Source organism: Manis pentadactyla, chromosome 3, assembly GCF_030020395.1.
Source record: "Manis pentadactyla isolate mManPen7 chromosome 3, mManPen7.hap1, whole genome shotgun sequence".
NCBI classification, from domain to species: Eukaryota; Metazoa; Chordata; class Mammalia; order Pholidota; family Manidae; genus Manis; species Manis pentadactyla.
In genome coordinates, this window is record NC_080021.1 from 40,084,278 (window position 1) to 40,096,836 (window position 12,559).

The window sequence follows — 12,559 nt, forward strand, 5'->3', positions numbered from 1 at the left end:
GTATGACACAAAAGGCACAAGCAACAAAAGAAAAACAGATAAACTTCACTTCATCAAAATTAAAAACTTTTGTGGATCAAAGGGTATTATCAAGAAAGGAAAGACAACCCAGAGAATGGAAGAAATTATGCGCAAATCATATATTTGATAAGGGTCTAGTAGCCAGAATATATAAAGAACACTTACAATGCAACAGTAAAATCACAGCCTAATTTTTAAATGGGAAAGGACTTGAATAAACACTCCAAAAAAGATATACAAATAACTAATAAACACATGAAAAGATGGTCGACATAGTAAGTCATTAGGGAAATACAATCAAAACCATAAGAAATTACTGCTCCACAACCAGTAGGATGGCTATAATAAAATAGGCAAGCCATAACAAGTGTTTGCAAGAATTTGAGAAATTAGAATCTTCATATATTGCTGATGGAAATATAAAGTGATATAGCCACTTTGGAAAACAGTTTGGCAGTTCCTCAAGAAGTTAAACATATGAGTTACCATATAGTCCAGCATTCCACTCGTAGGTATATACCCAAGAAAATTAAAAACATGTTCATACACACACATAAGAAAATTTGTACATGAATTTTATGGAAGCATTATTCATAATAACCACAAAGTGGAAACAACCCAAATGTCCATCAACTGGTGAATGGATAAAGAAAACATTGAATTATCCATGCAATGGAATATTATTTATTCACAAAAAAGGAATAAAGTCTAATACATGCTACAACATGTATGAACCTTGAAAACATTATGGTAAATGAAAGCCCAACACAAAAGGCCACATATTGTATGATTCCATTTATATGAGACATCAGAATTGGTAAATCAATAGAGACAGAAAGTAGATTAGTGGTTGCCAGGGGAAGGAGAGACTGGAGTGATTGCTAATGGTTATGGGATTTCTTTTTGTGATGATAAAAATATACTGAAATTAAGCAGTGATAATGGTTGTACAATCTTGTGAATATACTAAAATCCACTGAATTTTATGACATACGAATTAGAGCTCAATTTTTAAAAAAGATTGTTTATTTCACGTTAACCTTGACAACAAAGCATACTTTCTCCTCTCTCCCCATACCTAGCCCCATCCTCTGCATCTTGGCCAGTTTGGTGGGAGAAAAAAAGAATCTATATTTAATTTTCATTTTTTATTAGCAATACAATTTTTATTTATCATTTAATTTCATTGGTGATTTATTTGTTTACGTGTTCTGTTCCTTTTAGTACTGGGCTCTTTAACTTGTTCTTATTGTTTTGTAAAAGCTTTTCATATTATAAGGTTGTCAACCCCTTGCCATTTTTCCTAGTTTGTCATTTGCCTTTTAATTTTTACATGGTATCTCACTTACGGTTTTTCATTTTTACGTAATCAAAATCATTTACCTTTATCTTCATGATTTTTGTTTATTGTTTTAACTCTTTGTAATCTCCACTTTTCTACCCTCTGATCCTGCCAATTCTAGGACAAGAGAAATATCTTATTTTATTCTTTTGTTTGTAAGTGACTTTTGATTTTCTTATATTTCATTTTTAAGTGGGGAATAAGCAACAGCACTACAAGAGAGACTACATGCTTACTTTCGTCTCACAGACTCTGTACGGAGATAGAATAAATACTAGTCTCTGACAGCTACAGGTTGATGGCCACTTCTAAATACTCTCTCCTAGGGAAGGAAAACACAAATAGGAAGTTTCTGTGAAAGCCTATGAAGTTAAATTTCCATACCTCATCAGCTTGGCAGATAGGCAGGTATTTCTTCATAGGAGTCTGCAGAAGGACAGGTAAAGAAAACCTATCCATTGTCTTATCCAAGTACCTGATACACGTCAGGTGCTCAATTATTGTCAGCTGTTAAATTAAAACACTGTTTATGTTATACCTCAATCTGGATGAACTGGACTTGGCCAACGTAAGAGGAGCTCATTAGGGAGCATCATTATCAGTCAAAGTTACAAAATACTAATTGCTGCATTTTTCCAAGGGCTTAAGGACTCCTTGGATCATATCCCATAATGACTAAGAATTCTTTCTTGGAATGTGGGAGCATGGGGAACCATATGTAAAGATTCCAATGCAATAACCTCCCTCAGAGCATTAACATTATTTTCCTAAAAGTGACTTGGATTTCTCCTAACTTGTCCAAGGCTCCAGAACTTCTTTTTACATGTCATCTAACAATGGAACTTGGTAGAGGTGAGCATAAAGTAGTTCTACTGATTTTATTTCATCTTAGAAGGTGTACTCTAAGCTTCCAGACATTTATTTCAGCTAATCTTGATTTGCTTTCCTGATAAAAGGGAACTAACTGGTCTTAAATTTTACATTTCTCCTATCATTTTTTTCCTCTGAATCTTATTTTTATATATTCCCTAATAAAAAAAGTAATTATTGTGGGGCATGAATGACAGGATCAGAAATGGTTCTCTTAAAGCACCGGCTGGCTTGAAGATCTGAGTGGAAATATTACACTACAACAATCCTGATTCAGATTTGTAATCACAAAAGTCGTACTATTGATTTTTTAATGATTAGCCCTTTCCTGTTTATTGCCTTTATTTTTGAAGGCTATTTTTGCTGAATATAGAATTTTGGGTTGACAGTTCTTTCTTTCATCAATTTAAACACTTGTCCTGCTGCCTGTTGTCATTTTTTCCCCAGATTGGTCAATAAATCCAATGCAGTTCTGGTCAAATTTCCAGCATGACTTTTTTTACATATAGAAAAACTGATTTAACTATTTCATATTTGCTATCCAATTATTATACTCTGTATATTATAATGAAATATTGAGGAAAACCCCCTGTGGTTTTGCAGTGAGTAGAAATGTAAGTTTCAGTAATATAACAAAGAGACTCACGGTAGAATAGTGATCAAATGTATGTCATTTTTTTTTTAGTGATTTAATGTAATGAAACATACCTGAATATTAAGCTAAATGGGAGGAATGTGGACCATGAAAAATAAAATTAAAAGAAAATTTAAACTATGTGGAAAGGCAATGGAAGTAGAACAGTCAATTTTGAAAAAGAAAAATAAAGTTGAAGGAATCACACCACCTGAATTTAAGACTTACTATAAAGCCACATTAATTAACACAGTGTGTATTGGTGAAAGGATAGACACATGGGCCAATGGAAAAGAACTGAGGCCAGAATTAGATTCTATTGGCCACATAAATATGGCAAATTGACTTTTCACAAAGGTGCAAAGGCAATTCAAAGGGGTATAGAAAATTTTCAACAAATGGTTTTGGAACAATTGGACATCCATATACAAAAGAAATGAGATAATCTAATCCTTACACTTCATTCCAAAATTAACTCAGAATGGATATATATCTAAATGTAAAATATAAAACTATAAAATTCCTCAAAGAAAACAGGAGAAAATCTTCATGGCTTTGGGCTAGGCAAAGTATTCTTAGAATACCAAAAACAAGGTCCATTAAACATTTTTGAGAAATTGGACTCCAACAAAATGAAAAACCTTTATTCTGTGAAAGACACTATTAAAAGAATAAAAAAAGCTATAGACAGGGAAAAAAATATTTGCAAAGTCATATCTAACCAAGGTCTTAACTCTATCTGAACTGTTCATATTTTACCTTGAGCTGTATATTTTACAGTAAAAAAAAAAGTTACAAAAAAAATTTTAGGTTGAATATTTCTCTCTCAAAATTACTTACAAGTTGATTTTTACCTTGAATGATTTCCAGAATTGATATTTTCCCCTTCATTGTTCTAGGGTTCTTAAGAAGGGGTGAAAGTCTTTTTCTCCCCTGTCAAGGGAGTATGCAGATCTTCCCCATTAAGCTGATGTAACTGTTGTTTTATATTATGAATATGAATCTTTATTTAATCTAGATTCTTTTTTTTAATTATATAAAAAGTAAAATTAGACTTATTTATTTTGCATATTAAAAAATTCTTTTGGGGAGGTACACAGAGCAATTTTCCAACAATGCATTCATTTTAGACCTATAGCTCCTCTGTAGCCAATACCATTGTTTGCAACCAAGTAGATATATACAAAATCATCTAAGAGAGAGATTTAAGGTTAACTTGTAAATGGCTGGCTTCACACAGACACAGATATTTGCATTTAAAGGTGATAATCAGGAAACAAACTGAACACTAGAGAAAGGTGCCAGGTTAAGAAGAAAAGTGGTTGTGGAAGATTGTATTTAAGAAAATGATGAGCCACACTAAGAAAAAGATTAAGAAGAAATCTGCTTGTGGATTTAGAAGATTAAGTTAGAAAATTTCAGTAGACTAAGAATTTTGATACTTACCTACAAAATTTGAGTCAGTACATCCTATAAAAAAGTAGTGTTTTGCTTAACCGAAAAAAGAGAAGTTGGTTTACTCTTACCTCCACTGCCCTTTTCTTTTCCCCCATTGTCCTTTCCATCTTCATCTTCCAAGTTTTCTACTTCCTGAATAACCATCCTTCTTGCTTTGGTTTGAGTCTTGGATGCAGGTTCAGAATTTTTCAGATCTCTTTCAACCTCTGCCAAGGTTTTCTGCAACATAATCACTATGTTAAGGAAAATGTTTTCCTTTAATAAAAAAATAACCATTCTTTCAGGTAAGAATATGAAGATATTAAAAAGTTAATAAAGATATCTATGATAAGGCTTTTTACAGTGATCTGTTTTCTTTCTTTTTCAGCTTCATTGCTCATACTCATCCATGTCCACTGGAAAAACTTAAAGCATAACAAGTATAAAAAAAAATCTGAAATCCGGCCACTCAGGTAACACTACTGACATTCTGATGATCATCTTCCAGTTGTGTGCTTATATACATATATATATATATATATACACATAGATGCACAGTTTTATATAAATCATGCTACATATGCATTTTGAAGTAATGTTAGAAGTTAATATTTTATGCCAACTAGAATGAAAAAAATATATCAAGCCATTTTCCTTTCCTCCTTACTGAGGTATAATTGACAAACTGTACATTCTTAAAATGCACAAGTTGATAGGCTTTCACAAAATAAATATATACCCCTCATTTCCCAAAGTTTCTTCCTGTCTCTTTGTTTTATCTCCCTTTTGCCTCTCTGTACAACCACTGTTCCTTCTACCATGTTAGGTTAATTTGCATTTTATAGGATTTTATATATAACAGAATAATACTGTATGTACTCTTTGCCTGGCTTCTTTCACTCAGCATAATTATTTTGAAATTCATCCACGTTGTTGTGTGTATCTATCAGTTCATTCCTTTTTATTGCTGAAAGTATTCTATTTACAGATGTAACACAAGTTTTCTTAACCCATTCACCTGTTGAAGGACATTTTAGGCTGTGTTTAGTTTTTTGCGATTACAAATAAACCCATTATGAACAGTCACAGATAAATCTTTGTATGGACATACACTAGCAACTCTCTTGCTTAAATAAGTAGGAGTGGAATGGCTGGATCATGTGGTAGGTTTATGATTTCATGTTCAACTTTTTAAGAAATCACCAGCCTATTTTCCAAAAGGGTGGTATCATTTTATATTCCTAAGAGTTTCAGTTCTTCCACATCCCCACCAATACTTGGTATGAACAAACTTTTTCATTTTACCTATTCTAACAGGTTTGCAATGGTATCTCTTGTGATTTTAACTTACATTTCCCTAGTGATGAATGACCTTGACCATCTTTTCATGTGCTTATTTTCCATTTGCGTATCTCTTTTGGTGAGGAGTCTGACCAAATATTTTGCTTATTTTTTTAGTTGCCTGTTTGTTTTCTTTTCATTGAATTTTGGGAGGTTTTTATATAGATCTTCCTTGACTTACTATGGGGTTAGTCCTGATAAGCCCATTATGAATTTGAAATAACCTTAGCTGAAAAATCATTTAATACACTGAACCTACTGAACATCATAGCTTAGCTTAGCCTAACTTCAATATGTTCAGAACACTTACATTAGCTTACAGCTGGGCAAAGTCATCTAACAAAAAGCCTTTCTTATAATAAAATGTTGAATATCTTATGCAATTTATTGACTACTGTACTGAAAGTGAAAACAATAGTTGTATGGGCACAGAATGGTTGCAGATGTACTGGTTGTTTACCCACCTGACCATGTGGCCAACCAGGAGCTGCACCTCACTGCCACTGTGCAGCATAAAGTACTACATTTTGCTATCCTGGGAAAAGGTCCACATTCAAAACAGTCTGTGGCTTGTCTTCTTATTCCTCTGATAGTGTCTTCCAATGAGCAAAAGTATTTGATTTTGATGATATCCAACTTGTCTCCTTTCTCTTTTATGGATGGTGCCCTGTGTCATATCTAAGGAATACTTGTCTAATCCAAGGACATAAAGATATTCTCCTAAGTTTTATTTTAGAATGTTTATATTTCAGGTTTTACATTAAGGTATATGATCCATTTTGTGTTAACTTTGGCATATGGTTAAGATAAAAATGCATTGGCTAAGGCCTAAAAGTTAATACGTAAACCTAAAATTGTGTTGGGTAGTGAAATTAAAGGTTTTCCTTGTTTAAAATTTTTCTTTTGGGATATTGTTACATCAACTTTTCAATAAATATACCATCATAAAAAGGAAATACTATGGGGAAAAGATGTGTTCCTAAGCTGGATCCTGAACCTAATCCACTGAAATAGTGACTTGACAAATGCAGCAGATAGACTGGGGATATTAGCAGCTCCTCAGAATGAGATAGGTAACCCCCAGCAGGTGTATGTGGAAATAGTACAACTTTCACACCATCGTACTGTTAGAAGAGAGTTCTCCATGGGTTTCTGAATATTGTGAGCAGAGACTTTAAACAACCTTTGTTCTGGACTCTTTTTAAGGAATCTGTATTGAGAACAGCCTTAGGAAATAGAGATAGTATTTCCCTTCAGAGGGGAGAGCCGGTTTGTTTGCTCTCCAGTAAAATTGCTTTCCTCCAGAGCACAAATGTGAGCAGGATTGCTTGTATCCCATTATCAGAGACGGGGTTTCCTATATTTGGGATTCCTCAGCCATGATACAAACCCACTGAGTGTGCCACATCTGTCTGGGTCACTCTGGGCCACCCCCATGGGACTTGGGGCCCAGGAGAATTCACATGACTTTGAAGCTCACTGGCTTGCTATACTATGAGTAACATAGTCCTTTGTTCTGACCCAGGAGTCTTATACCTTCTGCTGGGTCACCTTGTTGATTTTCAAGTAGGATAAAGTGTTACACTCTTTAGAGTTCTCAACATTTACTGTACTCTTTAGGCCTTAAAACAGATCCCCCAAATGTACATCTGAGTCAGTCTCTTCAGTTGGGCAGCACATGCTATTAATGATGCTAAGCTTACCATGCACTCTTATATCTAAATAATAAATAAATAAATATTCATCCATGAAGAGTAGGTTTATAGTTTTGGACAATTTAAGAGCCTGATTTCTTCCACTTCAAATAGATGTTAACACTTCAGGGTGTCTGAGATATACCTACAGTTTAAAGGTGTGACCTATTTCTCAACATCATTTATCCAGCAAGATTGGTATAATTTTAACATAAATACAGCAATACCAAACTGTGGGATTAGGTGAGGAGTCACTTTCTGCACTTACTTTGGCCAACTCATTATCAGGTTCAACATCCAGCACTTTACTCAAATCTTCTATAGCTTCCTGGAGCTTGTTTTGATGTTTAAAGGTAGTGGCACGGCGCAGAAGAGCTGAAAATTACCAAAATAAGTTATATATTTTAACATATGGCATCATGGTTGTAACACATTTTTCAAGTGGAATAATATAAGTAGCACAGAATAGTTTAGGATACAAATGTGCAAAGCGTAACTATCCACTTTTATAATGCTGGATAAATATCCACTGTTATAATGCTGAGGTAAACAGAAGAGGCTGCACCAGGAACTGGGTGCCTTCCAGCCACCTGGTCGTCAGACAGTCCCAGGCCCTCAGCCCCTCCAAGAGCTGAGAGACTCCATACCTCAACTCTTCAGAGGCACCACACTGTATTGCAATATCGGGAAGCTCTGCACTGGGTAATAACATGTTCTTTCTTATAATTACCACTAGTATTATTCTGCTACTTTATGAAAACTTAGAAAATGCTTTATTCAAATTTAATGTATTACGGACCAGCATCTGACACAGAATATGAATGATCAGGATGTTACTGAAGTTATTCATATAGGGAACTAAGAAAATACTGATGATTAAGTCATCTAGGTTCAGAAATTAAGCACTTTGGTGATTTGCATCCAATTTTTCATAGGTTTCAACATATAATTTGATAATTATTTGCTAATGATAATGAATGCCTTTATATTCCCATCATTATCCATTATATAATGAGATAACTTTATGTAGTAAGTCATTATTTTGAAAAGAATCAGACTTCATATGTCTGAAAAGTGAGAAATTTATACCTGATATATTTTAATATACTATTTTTAAAACATAAATTTGACCAATTTTGTTTTAGTCTTACATTGAGCCATGAAAATCTTAAGAATAAATTATTTTGTCAGAAGTTTAATCAAAATTGTATCACTACACTTAAGTACAAGTTTAGCTACTACTATTATTACTCAGATTTCAGAAGGGAATGTCCATAAAGAAGTATGATAGAACAATCATCATTTTTTTAAACTTACTATTTTGGAAATAATTTTAGATTTACAAAAAATTTGCAAAAATAATAGAGTTCTCATAAACCTTCACCCAGCTCCTCCTCCATGCTAACAAATTACATAACTATGGTATATTTGCCAAAACTAAGAAATAACATTGGTACAATACTATTAACTACCTACAGGCTTTATTTGGATTTCACCAATTTTTCCACTAATAATTTTTTTCTGTTACAGGATGGAATTCTTAGAACAATTAGAACAATTGCATTTAGAAAAATTATCCTTTGAGTAAAAAATAAAGTTTTAAAGGAAGCTACTTATTTACTTGAGCAAACACAGACTTCTTAATGTTTTATGGCCATACTCATTACCAGATTTATCTCTGTCAAATTTGTTTTTTAAGTACTGAAATTCTGGTGCTTAAGAAATTACTCACACAAGGAAGAAAGAAAACATAAGTCCATTCTAGCAGCAGAAGAATAGCATAGTGGTTGAATGTAGGTTCTGGAGTCTGTTGTCCAGTCCTGGCTCTGCCATTTGCTAACTGTGTGATCTTGGGTGAGCTGCTTAACCTTTCTATGCTTCAGTTTCCTCTTCTGTAAAATGAGTATACTAATAATAATATCTGCACCTCTACTGAGCTGTTGTGAAAATTAACAGAGTTAATACATGTAAAGCCCTTGGCAGAGGACCTGGCACAGTGGTGATGTGACCCTATTAATAGATTTGCAAAACTTTTTCCAATCTCCTAAGGGTTGGAACCCACTGATACTCTGCCAGAGACAAAATACAGGCATAGGAGGGACTTTACTGGTGAAGGGGAGCAGTATGACATCAGGGCTGATTCATCAGGATCCCCCTCTCAGCACATCCATGTTTGTAGGCACAAAAGGGTACACTCCATATGAAGAAATAAAAGGAAGTGATCATATTTATCTGAATTCACTAATATTTAAAGAAATACTAGAATGAGTCTATTATAATTTATGTCACTCCCTCTTGGAAAGACTCCTTCTTGAAACAGAAAAGGAGAGTGGAGTCTGACTTGCATCACTGAGACAGGAAATCAGGACAGAGTGCAGATTTTGGTAGAAAGATGTAGTTGGTTTTGAACATGTTTAATTTAAAATGTCTGTGGACATCCATAGGTGGAAATGCTGACAAAGCCACTGGTAGAAAGTTCTAGAGCTCCGGTATGGAGTTATTCTATTATGTTAATAAATATCAGAAATTTTAATCAAGTATTTTTTGGGTAAAAAGACACCATTCAATATGTTAGTACCAAAAAGATTAATATTGTATGATTCTACTTGTATGAAGTACCTAGAAGGTAAAATCTTAGAGACATAGTAGAATGGTGGTCACTGAAAGCCGGTGGTGGGAGGGAAAATAGTTGTTGTTTAATGGGTATAATTTCAGTTTGAAAGATGAAAAATGTTCCGGAGATGGATGGAAGTGATATCTATGCAACAATATGAATATACAGAATACCACTGAACCGTATACACTTAAAAATGATTAAGATGGTAAGTTTTATGTTATATGTATTTTATCATGATAAAAAAATTTTAAAGAAAAAAAACTCCACAGTTCAAATGCATGGTTGAAATACTTCTTTTAAAAACTTATATACAGATGATTTAATTATCTGGGATTATTAGCTACTTCAGTGTAAATCAGGGACTTAAATTTAAATTTAACTTGATGCTAAAAATAACTTTATGAAGGTAATGATTCACACTTAGAAATCTGAGCTTATCTGAAATAGTTTTAGTGTAAATATAATGAGTGTCTACAAATGGTCTTTAACAGATTCCACCGTAAATTTAAAAGCATTCTATGAATATTTTTACCTTTTACATTTCCAGGTTCTAACTCCAAGACCTTTTCACAATCCTGAAAAGCACTGTTCCAGTTCTGTAGTTTGATTTCTGCTTGAGCACGGTTGTTGTAGGCCACTATAGTAGGAAGCACTGATATGCTCCTATAAAAAAGACATTTATTGGCAACAGCAGACCCGAGGGAAACATAAGAGAGAAACTCAGCTGAAGTTGTAAGTAAAACAATTATAGCCTGTTATGGACATAATTGCATCTACCAAAATTCATATATTGAAACCCCAACCCCCTACATTCTGAAGTGCCTCAGAATGTAACTATATTTGGAGATAGTCTTTAAAAAGATGATTAGGTTAAAATGAGGTCCTGAGGGAGGGCCCTCCATTATGACTGGCTTCTGTATAAGAAGAGGAGATTAGAACACTGACACATATAGAAGACCACTTGAAGACACAATGATGGCCACCTGGAAGCCAACGAGAAAGGCCTCAGGAGAAAGCAACCCAGACAATACCTTGATCTCAGACTTCCAGCCTCCAGAACTATGAGAAATAAATTTCTGCTGTATAAGCTGCTCAATCTGTGGTACTTTGTTCTGGCAGCCCTAGCAAACTAATACATACTGCATTATCAAAAGTAATAAAATACAGTTCCATAGGCATACTAAATCAACATTTACACAGATATTCAAATATCCATTTGAGATGTTTAATGTTGCCTTTGGCTTTATATGTAGCATAGTAATTTAAACACCATAGATTTGCTAAAAACAAAGCAAAACAGTTTAGTTAATGTCAAATATCAAACACATTTTTTTAACTGCTTGGGGATAATTTCCTAGGTCCAAAAAAACGGAGCAATCAAACACAACTATATCCTTTATTAAGCTGTTATTGTGTCAAAAGACACAAATTAGTTTATAATCTAAAAGTAGTTTAGCTCTAAGGAAATGATCATAATTTAATCAAATAAATTTAATTGAAGGAAACAGAGGAGAGTATCAGTAATTGAGGAATAGACTTTAAGAGTATGAATTTTGCTACATAAAGGTATGAATATAAAAAAAAATTAATGAAAAGAAGAACTTAAAACCTACTGGGCTGTTATTTTAAAAAGTTTATTTGGAATGCTATGAAATAATGTATTCTTACATATAGGAAACATAATGGTATTGGTGCATTGAATTTTCTAAATCCAAAAGAATAGAAGACAAAATTGGAAGCCAGAAAAAGTGTCAATTTACTAAGATTACTAAGGCTGAATACAGTCTAAAAGTCTAACAATAAGCAGCAAAAATCACAACTAAAGAAACTAGAAAAAATAAGAAATGAATCCCAAAGTTAGTCAAAGAAGGGACATAATAAAGATCAGAGCAGAAATTAATAAAATAGAGAAGAATAGAACAACAGAAAGAAATCAATGAAACCAGGAGTTGGTTCTTTGAGAAAATAAACAAAATAGATAAATACACAGCCAGACTAATCAAGAAAAAAAGAGAGTGTACACACATAAACAGAACCAGAAATGAAAATGTAATAATAACAATGGATACCACAGAAATACAAATAATTGTTAGAGAAAACTAAGAAAAATTATATGCCAATAAATTGGACAACCTAGAATAAATGGATAACTTCCTAGAAAAATATAACATTCCAAGATTGACACAGAAAGAAACAGAAAATCTGAACAGACCAATTACCAGCAATGAAATTGAATTAGTAATCAAAAAACTCCCAAAAAACAAGATCACTGGTCCAGATGGCTTCACAGCCAAATTCTACCAAACATTTAAAGAAGAGCTAAAACCTATCCTTCTTAAAATATTCCAAAAAGTAAAAGGAAAGAATACTTCCAAACTCATCCTATGAGGCCAGCATCACTCTTAATACCAAAACCAGACAAAGACACCACAAAAACAGAAAATTACAGAACAATATCCCTGGTTAACATGCAAAAATCCTCAACAAAATTTAGCAAACTGAATCAAAAAAATACATCAGAAAGTTCATCCATCATGACCAAGCAGAATTTATTCCAGGGATGCAAAGATGGCACTATAGTTGTAAATCAATCAATATCATAC

General features: G+C 33.4%; 1 protein-coding gene and 1 long non-coding RNA gene across 2 annotated transcripts in view; one reads left to right on the forward strand and one right to left on the reverse strand.

The window, feature by feature from the left end:
* Positions 1 to 12,559, reverse strand: part of SPAG1 (sperm associated antigen 1) — a 56,223-nt gene that overhangs the window by 27,016 nt on the left and 16,648 nt on the right. Inside the window, exons 8-10 of the mRNA XM_036876285.2 lie at positions 10,489 to 10,619; positions 7,608 to 7,714; positions 4,394 to 4,544 (exon numbers count right to left, since the gene is read on the reverse strand). Coding sequence (XP_036732180.2) covers positions 4,394 to 4,544; positions 7,608 to 7,714; positions 10,489 to 10,619 — 389 coding nt within the window. The remainder of the gene's footprint in view (positions 1 to 4,393; positions 4,545 to 7,607; positions 7,715 to 10,488; positions 10,620 to 12,559) is intronic.
* LOC130682851 (uncharacterized) lies at positions 7,871 to 10,610 on the forward strand. Its single transcript, XR_008996231.1, has 3 exons — positions 7,871 to 8,041; positions 10,055 to 10,161; positions 10,504 to 10,610. It is a non-coding gene; the product is annotated as an uncharacterized LOC130682851 (long non-coding RNA).